This window comes from Rattus norvegicus, chromosome 5 (assembly GCF_021556685.1).
Source record: "Rattus norvegicus strain SHRSP/BbbUtx chromosome 5, alternate assembly SHRSP_T2T, whole genome shotgun sequence".
Taxonomy (NCBI): Eukaryota; Metazoa; Chordata; class Mammalia; order Rodentia; family Muridae; genus Rattus; species Rattus norvegicus.
The window spans coordinates 120,434,896-120,454,213 of record NC_141538.1 but is presented as its reverse complement, the minus strand read 5'-3'; the positions used below and the strand labels follow the sequence as shown (position 1 = coordinate 120,454,213).

General features: G+C 45.5%; 1 protein-coding gene across 4 annotated transcripts in view; it reads right to left on the bottom strand.

Annotated features, from left to right (window-relative positions):
- Pgm1 (phosphoglucomutase 1) overlaps window positions 1–19,318 on the bottom strand; it is a 59,468-nt gene that overhangs the window by 25,957 nt on the left and 14,193 nt on the right. The window contains 4 exon segments of one of the 4 annotated variants that reach the window (NM_001429272.1): window positions 900–1,046; window positions 1,437–1,599; window positions 7,105–7,497; window positions 7,850–8,026. In NM_001429272.1, coding sequence (NP_001416201.1) covers window positions 900–1,046; window positions 1,437–1,599; window positions 7,105–7,404 — 610 coding nt within the window. In that variant the 5' untranslated portion in view covers window positions 7,405–7,497; window positions 7,850–8,026. 4 annotated transcript variants of the gene reach the window in all.

Genomic DNA, 19,318 nt, shown 5'->3' with positions numbered 1-19,318 from the left:
TCCAGGGGGGAAAGGTTTCCTCAATGAATCACTTCCTGTATCTCCTGTTAGTGGCTAAAAGTGTCTTTGCTCAGGAGCTCTGGACATTTTCAAAGCACAAGGGGTTTATGGAGCACTCTAGTGGTGGCTTTTAAACCCTAAGAACACATGGCACTTGGTGTTTATCACAGTGCAACTGTCAGCCCTCAATGCACTCCCTAATGCTGTCCAGTGGAAACAATACAAAGTGAGCTAGGCCAAATGCAGGTCCCAGTGGCAGCCTTCTCATCTTCTGAATATGAACTTATAACACAAAATGGGACCCACCCTTGCGTTTTCAGGGACTTTCAATCGACCCTCACAAAGGGCCTGATGGACTGAACTGCATGTCAGGGGGGCGGGGAAATCAAGAGCCAGGCTTGGGAGCCATTCGATGAGTCTGAATGCTGGTTTTCCTGCTCACTGACTAGTGCCAGCCTGTTTCTTGACCTCTCTCTGGTTTTGCTTCTTCCTCTGCTGAAAGTCTGCAGTGACAGTGCTGTCCCCACAGGCTGGCTATGAGAATAAAATGGACAAACACACAGGTATAGTAGAAGCCCAACAAGATTCATCACACAGGTCTTCTAGTCGAGGCTATTGCGGAAACTGAGGCCTGAGAGTTGGAAGCTAATCATACAAAGTCATATATCACCACATCATTCACGAGGCCAACGGCCCAGCTCTCTACACTCCCCAAGCACACTCCAGACCTGCTGAGTAATTGATCCAGCCAATGCTCACAGACCACCATCTTCCAAAGCTGAAGACCCACTTGAATAAAACCCCAAAGAAAAACTGCTCAGGTTGGACACAGGAGCGTGTTGGGAGAGGAGAGGAGTAGCATACTTGTGAAGGGCAGTAGATATGAAAAGTGTACATGCCTGTGAAGGGCTTGAACTTGTTTTCCAAGTCAAACTGCTGCTTCCCCAGAACACTGAGGTCTACCTTCAAGTCAGGGCAAATGGCATATTCTTCGATTGTCTTGCTGATTTGGAAAATTTTATCAGTGATTGCTTCTGGAGCAGGACCTACAAATCACAGAGCAAGCAAGGGTCATCACGTGCAGCTCACGAGAGAACACAAGCCACACTCAGCAAGCACTTGACCTGAGCGAATCACAAAGTACCAGGACTCCTTCTTTTTCAGATTCTCACTATACAGTCTGGATCGGTTTTGAATTCGTAATTCTTCTGTGTCAACCTTCAAAGTGCTTGGAGCCAATACCAATTAGAATTCTCTAAAGCAAAATACCATGTTAGCTACAATTCATCACAAAGAAAGCAGCTGGAGATTAAGATGTACCTTACCATCTCCAAAGGGAAGCAAAGTCCTTCTTAAGGTAGGAGTCAGAGCCCAGGGCTTCAGGTGCTAGCTTATCCAACTGTATCTACCTGTCCTTAAGATGACGGAATACTCACCCCCATTAGAAATATTGAATTTAATTCCAAAATCTCCATTGGGCCCTCCTGGATTGTGGCTAGCTGTCAGAATGATCCCACCAATGGCTTTGATTTTTCGGATAATGCAGGATACAGCAGGAGTGGAGAGGATTCCATTCTGTCCAATAACCAGGCGGCCAATCTAGGAGAAGAAATCCACAACATATAAATGCAAAGCTACTATAAAGAAATGCCAGGGGAAGAAGAAAATGGACAATGAAGACACCATTGGACCAGTGAAGATTTTTTCTTAAGGAAACATCAGCATCTTGGATATCTGTGCCACATTACTGAGGTAGAATCAGAGCTGTTGAGCAAAGCCATTTCTCTCTCTCTCTCTCCCTCCCTCCCTCCTTCCCTCCCTCCCTCCTTCCCAACCTCCCTCCCTCCCTTCCTTCCTTTTAACCCTGTGGAACTTTGTAGCTTTGCAATCGCACACTGAGGTGCTGTAAGGCAAGAAGAACACAGTGCATGCGTAAGAGTTCATCCAGGGCAGGCTCTCAGTGTGGACGTACTGAAGGACTGTGAGAAAGCCTGCATCTTATTCAGCTCCAGCATATATTCCATCCACAAGGGGAGAAAGAACTTAGGCCTAACTAGTTAAAGGCATTGTGACCAAAGAAAAGGCTTTCGCAATTAAGGCAATTAGAAAGCAAAAGGATTGTACCTGATGTCAAGAATAATACAAAACGCACTTTGCAAATTTCTTTCCAGGCATGTTTGGCTTTTGTATCTAGTGAGATTCCTTGTGGTTCACCATGTTAGATATGGCTGGATTACTTCCTGAGCCTAAGACAAGATGGTGAGGAGTGATTGCTGAGGAAACTGGTCCTCCCATCTACCGAAAGGGACACTGGGACTGAGTTGGGTTCCCAACTCACTTTCCTGCACCTCTAACTGATGGTAGCCCAGCTCTTTTTTTTTTTTGTTCTCCCCCCCACCCCCCGAGCTGGGAACGGAACCCAGGGCCTTGCGCTTCATAGGCAAGTGTTCTACCACTGAGCTAAATCCCCAACCCTGGTAGCCCAGCTCTTGAAACTGAAACTTGCCTTCATAAAATGAAACCTGCTTCAACACAACCCAAGTTAGAAAGACTCCTTGGTCAGCTCCTTGGAGGAGGTGGGACTGCCATATTAAAAATACTTAAAAGGTGGGGAGTTTGTGTTGTCCCCATTGACTATTCTGAAAGAAAGGATCAGGGACGTTTGCTTTTAATTTTCCATTAGTTTTGTTTGCTTGGTTTTTTTTTTTTTTTTTTTGGTTTTGGGGTTTTTTTTGTTTGCTTGTTTGTTTGTTTTTGTTTTTTCTGGAGCTGAGGACCGAACCCAGGGCCTTGCGCTTGCTAGGCAAGCGCTCTACCACTGAGCTAAATCCCCAACCCCACTTGGTTTTTGTTTGTTTGTTTGTTTGTTGGGTTTTTTTGTTTTGTTTGGTTTGTTTTGTTTTTTGTAATGGAAATGACTTGGTGGTGGAGGATGTATTTTCCTTTTTGAATTTTTATTTTAATTTTTGATGATGTGTATATGTGTGCACACCTTGTGTGGATGTGTGCACATGAATGCAGCTGCACATAGAGAACTATGGCCATAGCTGGACTAACAGCAGAAGCACAACATCAGGTTTATATATGTGGAAGAAAGGGGAGATGGGACCATCTCAGCCCTCTAGGGGGTTCGCTACATAACTACTTTAAAAATCAAGTCAGGAATCGGGTAATTTTACATGTCTCTGAGGGGAACGTAGGAGTTGTGATTTACTAGTTGTTGTCTGAGTCACCTGAAGATGCCTTTTCACACTGAACACACCAACGTTTCCTTCAGTTTTTGTGTATTTGATATGGAGGGAGGGTCTGATGGACAATACGGTTCACCATGTACATCCCCCTTCATTCTCCTGTCCCTTATGGTAAGATCTGTGGTCAGCCATGACTGCAGGCCACGCGGGGACTGTGCAAAAGGTTAAAAATGACATCGGAAATCAAAGCAAGAAAACCCAGGGCTGCTTCTCTCTTGAAGGGCTAAAGGTTCTAAAGCAGCTCCCCTGGGCTGCCTTGACTAGGGAAGGCAGCGCAATACCCTCCTCCTAAAGATGGCTGTAGCATGGCAAGCACTCCCATCCCACCTCCCGTCATGAAGCTCATCAGCTGGTCTTTAAACACAACCCTGTCCTGCTAAAAACCAAGCCCTGCTGTGCAGTCCCCAAATCCCTCCCACCCAGCAGGAATCAGCGACTCACACACCAGAGTTCCTAGCAGCATCTCACACAACAGCGAAAGGGGGAAAGAACTCAGACATCCTGCTCCAGAAGACAGGATGGATACACAATGCATCATACACACACACACACACACACACACACACACACACACACACACACACACACACACACACACACAGGAGCATTACTCGGCCTTGAGACAGAAACCAAGCTGGAGGCTCTTGCATAGTAAAGGAGTGGGTGGGGGTAAAGAAGTAAAGATAAAGCAGACTACGAAGAAGAAATTCCTGTCACACATTACAATATAGATGAACCCTGGGGACATCTCCAAGACAGATACGTGCAGGATTCCATTTACATGAGCTATCTTAAAATCATCAAAACCACAGAAACAGGAAGAAGGATGTTGGCTGTCCGGGGTTGCGTGAGGGTAGGGATAGATGGAGAAATGAGGAGCTGTTCACTGGGTGTGGAACACAATAAAAGATGATAACATCCCAAAGATGTGTCACAGCAATGTAAATACAGTTAACACCACTGACCCATACAACTGCAACAGCTCTGTTGGTGAACAATGTTATGCCTTTAAAAAACAATTAAATGCTTTTAAAAATTAGTTATTATATCCAGAGATGGCATTGTTCTATACACAGAGGGAAGTGACTGGAAAAGACGTCTATAGGACCAACACTAATTGTTTGTTTTACTTTCTATTTTGAGACAGTGCCTTGCTGGATCTCCTAGGCTAACCTCAAACTCCACGATCATTCTGCTTTAGCCTCCCAGGGGCTGAGGTTACGGGATTTGACCACCATGCCTGGCTTAAAAGCTTTTTAAAACTCCAAGAGAAAGGAATAAAATTCTGACCCGTGCTCCAGCATGATGAGGCATGAAAACATTATGCTAACTGAAACAGACCAGACACAGAAAGACAAGGACTGATTATTACTTCTAGGAGGGAGCCCAGGTCAGGCAAATGTGCAGAGGTGGAGGGTAGGGTTAGAGCCACCAGATGCTGGGAAAAGCAGGTATGGGGAACGACTGTTTAGTGGGTACAGAGTTTCTGTTTGGGACAATGATTGTACTGCATTACAAATGCCACTGTAAACGCTTAACATGGCAAAGCTGGTGTTACATGCTACCTTCCCTACCTACCTTCCCAAAATACAGCTTGGTGGCTCTCGGTGTTTTGTTTAAAAAGAGGAGGAGGAGGAGAGGAAGAGGAAGATGCCTCCTTGTTTTTCTTTGTCCTGCTAGCTACAAGCACAGTCCTTTTATTTAACCTCTAAAATTTCTCCAAGTTCAAAGCTCCGGAGACAACATGCAGTCTACATGGACCCACCAAATCCTCATTTTGTGCATTAAGATATCCATTAAAAGTAGACAGCTCCATGCAAATGAGAACAAAGAGAAACTTCTATTGAAGCTTAACTGCACCCCACACTTTTCAGATGCACCAGGTAGAGAAAAGGAAGATACAGATGCCCCAGTACACAGAAAGGAGGAAGTGACTGGCTCCATTTAGCTTACTGTGCCTACAAGTCCTCCATAAACTAGCCATGGGGGGGCGGGGTACTGACAGTGGTGAGATGCACTGTCTTTTGCTAAATTCCATGGTGGTAACCATCCTTCCCTTAGATTTCCTGCATCCTACCACAACCGGAGATGGTAAAGCTGACGGAATGTGGACTATGTTAGAAAAAGAAGAAACTAAGGCAAGGTCCTTAGAACTGCAGGAATTTATCAGATTAGAGCACTTTATCAGTCTATTAAATGTCTTCAGAGTGGTTCAGCCAGCCAGCAGGACGGCTTTCGGTGTAGTGCTATATTTTAATATGGAATGTCCTTGAAAATATTGCTTGAGCTGCCACAGCCTTAACAAATAGGCAGTTACCACATTTAATCAATTATTATCTCTGAAATGTATTATTTAGCAAACCTTCAAACAGTCAATCAGAGAAAGTCTGCAGGGTCTGCCTGGATTACACATTCCGTCCACCTCGTCCCCATCCTTCAGCTCCACACAAGAAAACTTTAATGAAGCCGAATCTATCAGTGCAAAGGGGACAGTGTACCGGATTCACTCAACAGCCTAGATATATGGAGAAATAATGTTCCATTTGTCCTCTCAAAGATTAAAGCCTCTTTAACACCATTCCCTGAGCAGCGCTCCTCAAAGATGAAATTTACGGCGCGTCACATTTTATCTTAAAAATGTGTATGCTTCATAATAATTTCATATTTGAGCTCTTTATCAGCAATTTTTATATGACAAGCATTCGGATTCTGAAATCTCAGACCGCAGACAATAGTACGTAGCACCTCTAAGTTTACGCTGGTGGCGTGCCTTTCGCTGTTGTTGGCTTTTCCAAACACCTGCTTGGCACATTCAAGCAGACTCAAAATGAATGCCCAACACATTTGATGCAGTGCTAAATATTATGGTCTCCAGGACAGGATTTCCTCCCCTCCCCCAAAAAAGTACAACAAACTTTAAAACTTTGTAGATAGAAATAGAATGTGTGCTCCAAATTTTAGCTCTGTTTAATTTCACACACACACACACACACACACACACACACACACACACACACACACACACACACACACGCACTTGGGTTGGAATTCCAGAACAAAAGCAGCAAAGCCCGGACATACATCTTCCTATAAAAGTGGGCTGCAGAGCCGTTCTACTCTCAAGACCAGTGCTTTTGCCATTTTCCCTCAGATTTGCTTAATCTGGCCAACGTGCGTTCGCCATGCAGCCCTTGGGCAGAGTCTGCTAACATTACTGCCATATAAGACCCGTTGTCTCTGCCCTGCTGCACAAATTCACCCTAATACAGGGCTTCTTTGTGTCCCAGGTCATTATAAGTAGATTCCTCTGCGACGGTCTTCCCCCGAAGACTCACATCTAACATCCAACTGCCACCCCCCAGTCCTCCCCCTGGTACTTTTTTTACATGACAACCAAGATGCACAAACAGCATGCCCAGCCTTTGTTTTCCTGTTTGACAAATGACTGAACTTCAACAAGGAAGCCATTGAACACACCGCAAATCCTCCCCTTGCCCCCACTCATGACAGCTCTCTCCACAGGACAAGGGTAATTCTAGAAGCTAGCTAGCAAGCAGTTGCAAAAGCTTAGGGCCAGGAACACGATTTATGTGTCTACAGAGCAACAGGTACACTTTCCAAACTACAGGAACCGAGCACGACACACGCAAGGCTGAACTTCATGCTCACGTCCCCACGTCACTGCTCTAACTCCAAACCATTTTCACGACCTTCGAGCTCCAAAGCCACAATGGAATTAGGCAGGTGTTAGAACTGAGGCGTAGACTATATCCACACCTAGATGGGGCTGAGTATTTCTGCAGGAAAGTTACTCGGAAAGCCAGAGACGTGACAATACTTATTGTATACCAACCCCATTGGCAGCTGCCATCTGCACTACTGTCTCTATGGCTGACTTGTTAAAATACCGCCCGTCTCCACCGACCACCAGTGACGATCCCTGGCGATCTTTTAGGTCTATGGAAAAGAATATGCTCTGGATGAAATTCTCCAGATAGCAAGGCTTCTCCTCAAAGTAATAGGTGTTCTTCCGCAATCCACTTGTTCCTGGTTTCTGGTCGTGGTAAGGAACTGTGGCAAAAGTCAGCAGTGGGAGTGGACCCTCTTCTGTTCTCCTGTATGTCCCAGAAATCCATTCTTCAAAGTCGCTCATCTTTCATATCCAACACTTGGCTCTGTGAGGGTGTCCAGGAAGTAGCTGAGGGTCCCCCAAATTCTCTATCGGACCTGGAGCTGCCACAGTGTCCTTTGAGTAAACAACACAGAAATTTTCCTCGGACCATCACTGTCGGTTAGGAAGTCCCATTCATTCCCTACGGTGGTTGTCTCCTGAGAGAAGGTTACGGGTCACACACCCACCCACACCCCCACACCAGGCAGATCTTCAAAGCCATTCGGATGAAGATCCTTCTGCCCACACAATGAAGCGGAACACCCTTCAATTAGTTTTGCCTCGTTTCCCGTTAGGGCACAGTGCCCCGCAGGGCTGCCTGCTGCAGACTTTGGTTTCAGACACCAGATAGCTGCCAGCCTCAGCTCTTGAAGCCAAGGCTGAGATGGAACAACTGCAGTTCCTAAAGCAGGTTAGGACAAGATACCTGGTAATGGCTCTCACTGTTCCTGCTGCCCCTTGAACTGGAGCCGCTGGGCTGTCTGCAGCTAAAGTTGCTTGGAGCCACTGAGCAAATAAAAGGTCAAGCTTAAAATGGAAGAGAGGGATCTCAGTTACCTCTGGTCTCTTCGTTTCGGTGCCATTCTGATACCCACAGGATTATGTCCTTCCCTCATGCCTTCCCAGGTAGAAGAGGAATAATCAGCTAGCAGAAGAGATCTGCTCATTGGCTGCCAGGAATTTAACCAAATAGGGCTGGAGTACGGCTTGGGGAGACTGTGCTTGTCAGCACGGGCAATGCCAGCACTGGTGGTAAAAACAGTTTAATAAGAGTATCCACCAACCAACAGCTAGGCTCCTCTCTTAAATTTATAGAAAAATGACTCTGGGGATTCGCCACATTTTTTTTGAGAAATACAGAAAAATGAGGAGTTGATAGATGTATTTTCCTATGTATATAAGCCTGGATCAGTTACTAATAATTAGACAAATAGTAGGATAATACGATTAATTATTTTAGATAGGGTCTTACTGTGTAGCCCAGACTGGCCTTGATCATGAAGCTCACACTGGACTGGAACTTGAAGTCCTGTTAGTTTCTGCTCGCATACAGGCCTGTGACATTGTGCCTCTTTAAACAGATTTTACTCTCAAGTAAAAACATTCAATGTTTTTATTTTTATTTACGTGTACAACATGTGCATGTCTGGGTGTGTGTGTGTCCCGTGTGCCTATGGAGGCCCTGAGTGTGTAGATTCAGGTGGCTGTGAAGTGAGCTTGGTGTGGGTGCTGGGAACCAAACTCTGGAAGAACAGTACCCTCTTTTAACTGCATTTCTCCAGACTTCTCAAGGAAATATTTTTAGTGAAGCAAATGGTCTTTTGCATTTGAAGAACCTAAAATGTTTTAAAAAACATTTTATGTAAACAAATTTAGTAACAAATATCCACTGACCCCTGAAGTTTCCTTAATAACTGATTTAAATACATACCTGTGAGTTTCTTCTCTGGGTCAGCAGAAGTTACCAACTAAGAAGCCATATCATCAAAGTTCTGAAGTTGTTAAAGATGTTTAAAAAGTAAACCAGGGCTGGACACACCACAGGTCTGGGGAGCCTGATAAGAACTGGAGAGTAAGGTTTTGAAGGGAGCTGTGAATCACCACTTTTGAAAAGCAGAATTATCTACCAGGGTGCCAATTTGGGTGTGACAGCAGACAAGCTCTGTAAGCAGCTAGCCAGCAGGAGTGGTGTGGTGATGGGGAAGGTGGGGCGAGAAGGGGATGCCTAGCACAGGGCCACCAGAGCTAATGGGCACATGGTGGGAAAGCAGCTGACTGGCAGGGGAGCGTGGTGCCCTTCATACAGCAGACTTGGCTACACTGACCAACTACTGACACCCCAAGATCCATGGGGTCTGCTGGATCTCATGGTCCAAGTGGCAGAGCAGCCTGAACAGCAGCCTGGGCCTGCTGAAGAGCCTTCTCCTGCTCCAGGCCCCACACAAAGCTAGCAGTCTACCCAGTCACTTGGTGCATGGGCCTGAGTAACACACCCAAGGGGGCAAGGGGAGTAACTTATCCTTCAATAATAGAATAATAGTTAATAGAAGATCAATCTCTGTTTGCCCCACATCACTTGATGCTTGGGAATTTCACTGAAGTAGAAGGTCCTTGAATTTTGGCTGGGTTTAATTCTCATCCTCTGATGTACATAGATGTTTTATTAATGAGTCCAAAGTGGTTGCTACCTCTTGCTCACATGGACCAATCAGCACAATGTGGTCAATATGGTGGGCCAGCGTGACAGTTTGTGGGAGAGTCAGATGATCAAGATCCCTTCAAACTGAGTTATGACATGGGGCTGGAGAGTTGATATACCCCTGAGGCAAAACCGTAAAGGTACACTGCTGGCCTTGCCAACTGGGAGCAAACAGAAAGACAATCTGCAGATGTGGGAACAGCTCATGAAGCTCGTGTGTTAGGCTGAGAACCAAACCACTGGTTCAAAAAACCAACCACTTTTTTTTTATAGCTTATTCAGGGCTCCTGTTTTTTTAAAAATGAAATTCTTTGAAATTGATTTTAAAGGCAAGCTTATTTTATTCATGACTATCTACCATGACTTTTTTTTTGACTTATTATGAGTAGCTTTTTTAAAAAAAAATTCATCTATTTTAGGTTCTGTGCCAAGTTCCCCTTCGTTTCTTATAGCCTTGCAAATTAGACCAACATATGTGTCTTGGCATACGCAACCAAAGAGCTAGATTTATGAACTATTATTCCAGTGATCTCTTCATTGGACTAACAGAGCGGTGACCCAAGGCACTGCAACCTTGCTAATGAGCTCCGGGGTTCCAGGGTACATTCGGGCATGAGAGGGCTTGGGCAAACCCACCCAGCTCTTCTGCCCACCCAGCACACTGCATCTCCGAGTGCGCTCTGCTGCTCCAGCTGGGCCACTTGCTGGTGAAGGGCTGAAGCTGAAATTACAAACGTGATTCCATCTAGATGGCTGTGCATGCCCAGTCTCTTATTTATCAATATGCAAAGGGATGCCTGGAGGACACACGGTAGACGATTACTGGAGAAAGCTTCCTTTCTTAAAAAAAAAAAAAAAAAAAGACACGAAGTCGTAATTTTACCGACACCACAGAACTCAACCTCATATAAAAATATTACCAGAAGCAGCAGTGTTAGACGGACTGTGACGTGGGGTAAGAAAGAAGAGGCATTAAAAACATTAAGCTCCCCGAGCCGCTCGGACTAAGTGGGGCAGCTATTAAGAAGCTCATCCGTTTTAGCTCTCCAGCAAAGGTTGAACTTCATCTTCAGAAACGCTACTGTCGAGCAGAGCGAACCCAATTTGGCCTAATGAATTCGCCTGCGTTGCCAGTACTCCTTCACCATGACACAGATTACATTTAAACCAGATGGGGGATTTAAGGATTGGTCCCTTCAGACAAGGGACTTTCACACTGGTCTCGGGCCCAATCAATTTCACAATGGCAGAGTTATGAACCCCTTCACTCCTGGCCTCCCAAAGATTCAGATCCCTTTCTCATCAGCAAGCTGGAAAGCTCTCTCCCTCCCTCCTTTGCTTCCTTCCTTCCTGTCTCCCTCTTTTTTCCTTTCTTCTTTCTTTCCTTCCAGTAATGCAGATTTACTGGACAGCTAGCTCCAATGTCTACGCCCCATACAAGCACTGGACCTAGGGTTCAAATGGGTTCGTGTTTCCATACACAGCGTTCAGTTTTAGAAAGGTCACAGGCACAGAAGTGCTACCCCTGATTCGGGTGCAGAGTCTAGGAAGCCAGTTTCTTATTCAGCTAAAAGCAACAGGCCGTACCCAATGACTGGCCCATAGCTCTCTACTTTTGCCATGACCCAGAATCCTTCCCACTATGAGCCCACAGTTTTGGTCCACAGCAGTGGGGAGAGCCCAATCATTTCTCCAGCCAACCCAGGCTCAGCATGGCAATATATGAAGTGCACAGGATTAAGAGACAGGCACAACCAGGCCCAAAAGCTATGACTCGAAAGGGCATGAAAGCACACTCAGGAGCAGGTCATTGACTTGAACTGGGCCTGCAAAAATGCAGCTAACTCTCAACTGAAATGGACAGTAAATCATGAAAACATCCGAGAGCTGTGAGTGAAGACCAGCCCATCCCAAAGCTCACTTTATCGCTAACTTGCAATCCTAATGCCCACCTCATTCACAAGAGCAGGGTAAAGACCAGCCTCCTCCCGAGTGTTGAAGCAAGCCTCTGGAAATGGTGTAAAGATACTAAATTACCATTTATTTCACATTCTGGGTGGGAGCAGAGCAAAAACATGGATGTGTGGGTCTTTGTTGGAAAGAAGAAACATCAGGAGGAAGTCATCATGGCGTGGTGGCCAACGTACTATTCCAGGGGAATATTTACAAGAGCTGAGTCTCTGAGCAGTAGCAACCCCAAGGATGAGCCCTGAGAAACACCTGGGGCAAGACATGGAGTTATACGACCCATACTTTTGTAAATATCAGAGAAGTGTAAGGAACCAAGGCAGGAAGGACACAGGAAGGACATGTTTTGGGACACATGACTGGTTAGCAACAGTGTATGAAAGAGCTTGCAGAAAGAGGTGCTAGATTATTCGAGACTGGCAAATTAAAGCTGCTAGACCAAGGCTGGCAGACCGAGCAAGGCTGGTAAAAAGGACCTTCCTCGGCTAGAGTGGCTTTGAAATCCCTGTGGATATATTCTGCCAAGCACTGAGCCCCCTGCTGGCCTTCTGAATACACCTTCAACTTTAAGACCCTGAGCCAGCCAGAATCTAGAGGTTTCTGTCCTCCAGCAGGAAAGATTTCCTATACAACTCTGCTTCTGAACCCTTTCCACACCTCGCTTCTACCCATTCTCTGGCCCAGAGGACTCTGATTCCAATCCATGATGACCAGGGTTACAAAAGCTGAACCATTCTGTCTTCAGGTCTTGGACTTCAAACTGAGACTCTGAAGTATACAAGCTAGAGCCAGTTAGCCCTTTAACCAGAGAGAGGCAGATTGAAGGACTAGAGGAATAAGACCCGTCATATCTCAAGCATATCCGTAAAACTGTTTCCGACAGCCAAGAGATACACAGGGAGGGATACTCAAACAGTACTAACATGGCATCACTTACATGCCTTGGGGTGCTGTGGCCTTGACTGTGGAGAACACAAATCAGAAAAGAATCCAAAATAGAATCAGGCAGAAAATGGTTAGATGTATTTTCTGAACTGTGTAGGGGTTCAGGGTACCAGACCATTAGGGAACCCCTCCGTGAGCGGAAATCATGAAGGCTCTCTGCAGCGTTGGCATTCCAGGCCAGGAAAGGTTCCACACTCAACTCCCAGGTCAGCATGCACGCCATCCAGCTCACAGCGTTACCCTCATTCAACTAGAAAAGTAACTCCTAATTACTCGAAGTAAGTGAACAGATGGGTGTTTAAGTGGACTTTGTTTGGGGGAGTGGGTGGTAGGAATCGAACCCCTGACCTTGAGCATACTAGGCAAACACTCTACACTGAGCTACAATCACAGCCCCTACATGGGCATTTTAAAATATACATTTAGAATAAAGTACAGAATAGACAAGTATACCTTGGATAAAATTAATAAAATTTACAGTACATGTTGAGTGCCTCTTATCCAAAATTCTCTAGACCAGAAAGGTTTTGGATTTTAGATGTTTCTGAATTCTGGAATGTTTGCCTTAATAGAAAATGAAATGTCTTAGGGATGGAATCTAGGTCTTGGTAAATTCATTTTGTTCATATGCATCTTTGCACACAGCTTAAGGGCAACTTTATACAAGATTTTTGGTGTGCCTATGAGTTCATTGTGATTTGCTATATGAAGTCGCACGTGGAATTTTGCACTTGTGGTACTATATTGGTGTTCAAAGGTATCAGATTTTTGGAACACTCTAGATTTTGGTATTTTTTAAAATTAGGGACACTCCATTGGTATTAAATGTCTTTTGAGCCATTATAGCAAATGTAAGTATAGTTTGCATTTTAAACACATTTAAGGAATGTGGGCTACTACCTCATCTAAATGTCACCTTGTAGTTACAGCTGACAACAGGCAGAGAGAGGGCCAACTTACTGAGAATCACAACCACAACTTTAAAAAAAGAGGAATTATCAGAATTATCAACATTAACAGAACACTCAAGAGAACTTAGAATATACTAGAAGTTTATCCTATTAGATATTTAAAGAAATGGATTTTCTGACTAGACTGATGGATCTGAACCTTAGCTTGGACAACATTTATTTACTTCCCCTGTGCTTCCAGGTCTTTATCTATAACATGAAAGGTGGGACTTCACACCCATCTCATGTAGACAGGCTACACGAGGAATCGCAGAATCTGCAGATGCCCTTATGAAAGGGTGCTGTCCCCATATGACTTTTGCATATCTTCACATATTAAGAAACCTCCAGGGTTGGGGATTTGGCTCAGTGGTAAAGTGCTTGCCTAGGAAGCGCAAGGTCCTGGGTTCAGTCCCCAGCCCCAGGGGAAAAAAAAAAAAAAAAGAAACCTCCAGCACACTCATGCCTAATACCACATAATAAAAACAGTTAAGATTGCATTATTTGGAGAGTCTATGCAAACCGAGGGCAATGAAAGTCCTTTTCAAAGTTCTAGACGTTAGGACTGGGGATTTAGTTACGTTAGTATGCTCAAAGTTCCAGGTTCGATCCCTGAGTACTGAATAAGCAAGGTACGGCAGCACAGTGGCTATAATTCTTACACTTGGAGGTGGAGGCAGGAAGATCAGAAACCTAACGTCATCCTCAACTATATAGTCCAGCCTGGGCTACATGAGAACCTGTTTCAAAAAAAAATTCTAAAAGTCAATAAAGCAAAGCATGTAAAAGGTTTATTGCAATGCTTGACCACAGAGTAGCTACTTAACAGAGGACCGCAACACTGCAAAACCATGCAGAACCAGTCAGACGCTGGCCTGGGCAGTGAGTTTTAAAACAGCTGCTGAGTGCGAGACACCATGTCTGCTGTTGCCACATGAGAGTCATAGGTATACACGCACACGCACACATAAACACATGTGTGCACACACATGCGCGCGCGCGCACACACACACACACACACACACACACACACACACACACCCCTCACTCGTACGCTGACAAATGAGTCCACAGGGTGAGGAACATGAAGGAGACGGGCTGAGATACAGAGATAAGAGTCAGAGGGCTATTGCCTGGGCTCCTCCTACATCTCCTGTGAGGCAAGCATCACAGCTCCCATCCCAGCAGCGTCAGCATCATGGTACGGTCCTCACAGTGGCTCAGGGGAAACTGACCTCCTGCCACCACCACCATCTACTCAGTTTTGATGAACCTCTGTGATGCTGAACCTGTTGACTAGTCTGGCCTCCAAGCAAAGAAGAGGGAGGGAAGCAACGGTCTCCCTTATCCTTTGAGAACTTTTTGGTAGAGGAGAGAAGACATGTCAAAAGCTGGAGTAAAAATGGCTCACTAGGAACTTGCACTGAAACTGTGTGCTCCGAAGGAAGAACACGGCCAGCAGCCACAGCCTACAGAGATACCATTCTTAGTCAAACTCTCCGACTTAAAGATGCACCAGTCTACGTGTGCACTCTGGAGTGAAGTACTGTGAACTGTGACCCATAAGGATGTACGTAATTGTGAGTCCATTTAAATAATAAGGGACACCCACCAGTCGGGTTACAGAATTGCTTTACTTTCAAGTCATTTGTGGTTGTGTGTTTCCCTCTTGTGGTAGGAAACAGAAAAATCAGGCAAATTTGCTGTAGCCTTGGGGTGAGAGAGGTGTTGTTCTCTTTTCCAGAACTGTTGCCTTGTCTAAATAAGAGGGTCCCATTCACCAGGCCCCCTGTGTCTTCTTATGGCCCAAAAAGTGGGAAACAGAGCTACTCCAGGGCAGTCTTATGCTTGCACAGGCCAGCTTTGGAGAAAGGTGGCCTCAAGAAGGGAAACTGCCTTCCAGTGGAGAATCAATGTGAGGTGAGGGAGCAAACTCCCTTGAGGAAGTTCAAGCAAATAATATATATATATACATACATATATATATATATATATATATATATATATATATATATATATATATATAGAAAGTGCTTATCATAGCTGCCTGGACACATAGTAACAAAAACCAAGAGATACTGAGAAGGCCTGATCTCACCCTTCTAACTCATCTCCTGATGTGAGTCGGGGAGAGAGAAGGTTTGTGGAATAAACTCTCTCAACTCCTGCAGTGACCCCGGCACTTGGGGGAGGCAGGAGAACGAACATGGAGGAAGAAGATGTAAATGGAGAGGAACAGAGAGGAAGAGGGAACGCCTAGGACCGACCCAAGCACAGTCTTTTCTCTACCCAGAGGGCTCTGGATTAGACCAGCCTGGGTCCAGCCCTGACTTTGCCCTCTTCTGGCTGTGTACAGTCTCTCTAGCCTCAACTCTTCATTTGTAAAATAGGTACAATGGTGCATGCCTATAACACCAGCACTCAACAGGTTAAGACTGAGGAGTCACCATTAATTTGACCAGCCTGGACTGCATACTGAGTTTGAGGCCAGCGTGGGCTACAAAGTGAGATATTGTCTCAAAATGAAATAAACAAATTCCTGGAAGGGCAGCATCTGTGGTGGTTTGAATAAAAACAGACCCCATAGGTTTATATTTGAATATGTGGTCCCTTGTTGGTAGAACTGTTTGGGAAGGATTAGAAGGCGTGGCCTTGTTGGAGGAGGTGTGTCACTAGGAGTGGGCTTTGAGGTTTCAGAAGCCCATGCCCTTCCCAGTTAACTTTCTCTGCCTAGTGCTTGTGGGTCAGGATATATGTAAGCTTCAGGCACTGCTCCAGCACTATGCCTTCCTGCTGGCTGCCATGCTGCATACCATGATGGTCAGACTCACCCTGTGAAACTGTAAGCCCTCAATAAACTCTTTCTTCTTTAATTGCCTTGGTCAAGGTGTCTTATCACAGCAGTAGAAATAATGATGGTGATATGCATGATGATGATGATGATGATGATGGAGGAAGAAGAGAAGGAAGAGTAGTTAGTAGTAGTAGCAGTAGCAGCAGCAGCAGCAGCAGCAGCAGCAGCAGCAGCAGCAGCAGCAGCAGTAGTAGTAGTTGAAGACAACATCATTACTTGAATGGCTTCTTTGGACATCATGGATTAGTGAGCATAAGGGTTATGGACTATGCACTTTGAGGACCATCTGCTTTGAAGAACTCAGTATAGGAGAAATAAGGGGTTCAACTCGAATTCCTGACAGGCTTTATTTAGTACTTAAGTAGTACTGAGGGAATCGATCTGGTTCCTCACCTATTACAGCTTCATCATTTCTCTCAAGCTGTTGAGATCATATGAACTCGTGTGAAGCCCAGCACTGTGTCTAACAGCACACGTAGGCTTTCTGGTGCACATAATAACAATCCCATGGTGTGGGTATTCTCACTACTCCCACACTACAGATGGGGAAATTGAAGTATTGTTGCATTAGATCAAGCACTAAATCCAACCAGTGGCTGTCATATTTATAAGGAGAGTGTGGTTTGAAGACAGAGACAGACACCCCAGGAAGAGTGGCACATGGGGACAGAGGTAGAGAATGTGAGCTGTGCTGCAGCACCCAGTGATAGGAGCTGGGAGGGAGCGAGGGCAGAGCCTTCTCTAGGGTTCCTTAAACGTGGGCTACGGCTATCTCTAGAGTAGAAGGGTGCTTGCCTGGCATACGTGAGGACCTGGGTTTGGAAGAGGGTGGTGGGGAGGGAGGAAAGGGGAAAGAAGCAGCAACAGCTTACCCCCAGGGCTGCTATTCTGATTTCAGAATTCCAAGCCTCTGAACGGTGAGAGTGAGTGGGTGCTGTTTGAAGCAACAGTGTGTACTAGCTTGTTCCGGAAACCCTGACCTAAGTTAGTAGTGATTTAAAATGTTCTATTCTGGGGCAGCTGGGCTCTACACAGGGTGGCAGACTGAGTGCGAACACACTGGGCTTCCCCAGCCCCCTCCCACACAGCTTTCCTGTGCCTCAGAGTGCTTGCTCCTCACCACCAAGTGTCCTGGATGGTGGCTCAGGATCGAAGGGGAAGCTCCCTCTCTTTCTCACTGCTTTTGACCTCAGTACCTGGGATAGGCTTGCTCAAAGCAAATCCCTGAGTGACTGAACTACTGACGTGAGGAGCATCAAATGCCCTCTGAGGCTACTGGGGAGCTGATGAGCACGGGCATCTTCCTAGGGAGACAAAGACTTCACCCCTTAGAACAACCAGTACTAAGAAACCTCTGCCCTATCACAGACAACTCAGGCATCTGTAGAGGCAACCTGTCTGAGAACTGGCCTATGACTGGTATCTAGAGCACACGAGACTGGCATAGCAACAACACAGAAAACAACTGAAGGCTGGATGTAGGGAATGCTAGAGCGGTGAGACCGGAGTGGGTGAGTGGGTAGAGGAGCACCACACAGAGGCAAAGGGGGCAGAGGGGATGGATGGGGCATTAGTGAGGGGACATCATTTGAAATGTAAAAGGATGAATGATTAATTTTTAAAAAGTGTGTGCGTGTACGTGTGCGTGTGTGAAAGAGAAAACGGTCTAGAATCTGCAGGACAGCCGGTTGGTCTGTGGTGCTCTGATAGGAAGATTGCTCCTGAGCAGGGCCTCAAGCATAACAGGCAGAAATGGCGAGGGGTCTTCATGGTCCTGTTCCCGGTAAGGTAGAAAACGGGAGCTACACAGAGGATGAACACATCATGTGTTACATAGGATGGACACACCAGGGGCTACACAGGACGGACACACCAGGGATTACGCAGAGGACAGACACACCAGGGCAAACAAGAGGGAAAGAAGGGTCACGGCAGACACTGTATCCTACTAGACTTGTCAACAACATCACAGAAAGTCTGGTGTGGCAGGATATACCTGGAATCCCAGCACTCGGGAGGCAGAGGCAGGAGACTTGTCATTCGCTCAAGGACTACATCCCAAGTTCCAGGCCAACCAAGGCTATACAGTAAGACTATCTTTAAATCAGTATATACATATTTGTTTATTTATATGTTTATATATACATTCATATATACACATCTCAGAGAGCTGTAAAAGAACAGTTGCACTGTGTAATTGTTTGCAGTGTGTATTTTGCATCTGTAAAATATGGAACTTTACTAAGTGCTCAAACTTAATTCATTCTACAACACCAATTTGGACCATGAACCCAAGTTCAGAGGCTTGCTCTATGGAAGACATCAGATAACATGAAGATCCGTTTCATGCAGCCTGTTAAATAGAGAGCTACGGCAAACCACTGGAGTTTCAGTGTCACTAGACAAATACTGTGACTAGCCCTATTCAAAAAGAAGTCCTTTGGGTTTGCTAACCTAAGTCTCCAAAACTCTTTGCTCCCCTCAGAGTCATGAAGTAATTCCTGGATGAGGCTGAAGATTGGCCTGTGTGTGAAATAAATCCAGGGGCTGGCAAATGTTGATGAGGCTGCAGAGACGGGGAAAATGCTACTCACTGTAGGTGGGCATGCACATTGGTATAGCCATCATAAATTAATATAAAGGCACCTCAAAACACTTGAGGAGAGCAGTGTGGCCCAAGATCCCAGTGCTGACTATAAATGCGAAGGAAGAGACCTGTCTCATGTCTATCACAGCCACTATTCACCATAGCTAAGATCCAAAGTCAACTGAGTCCAGAGTGAATGAACAGGGAAACCGTCACACACATACAAAATAGATCACTATTCAGTTGTAGGAAAAGAAAAACAAAAAAATTCTGCTGTTCATGGCCACATGGATAGAACTGAGTGTTCCCAAAGCATAACACATTACCAGGCACTGAGGCTGTGCTGGGTAACTGTCTAAGGGACGGAAAGCTTCCAAAACTGTTCAAGAGGG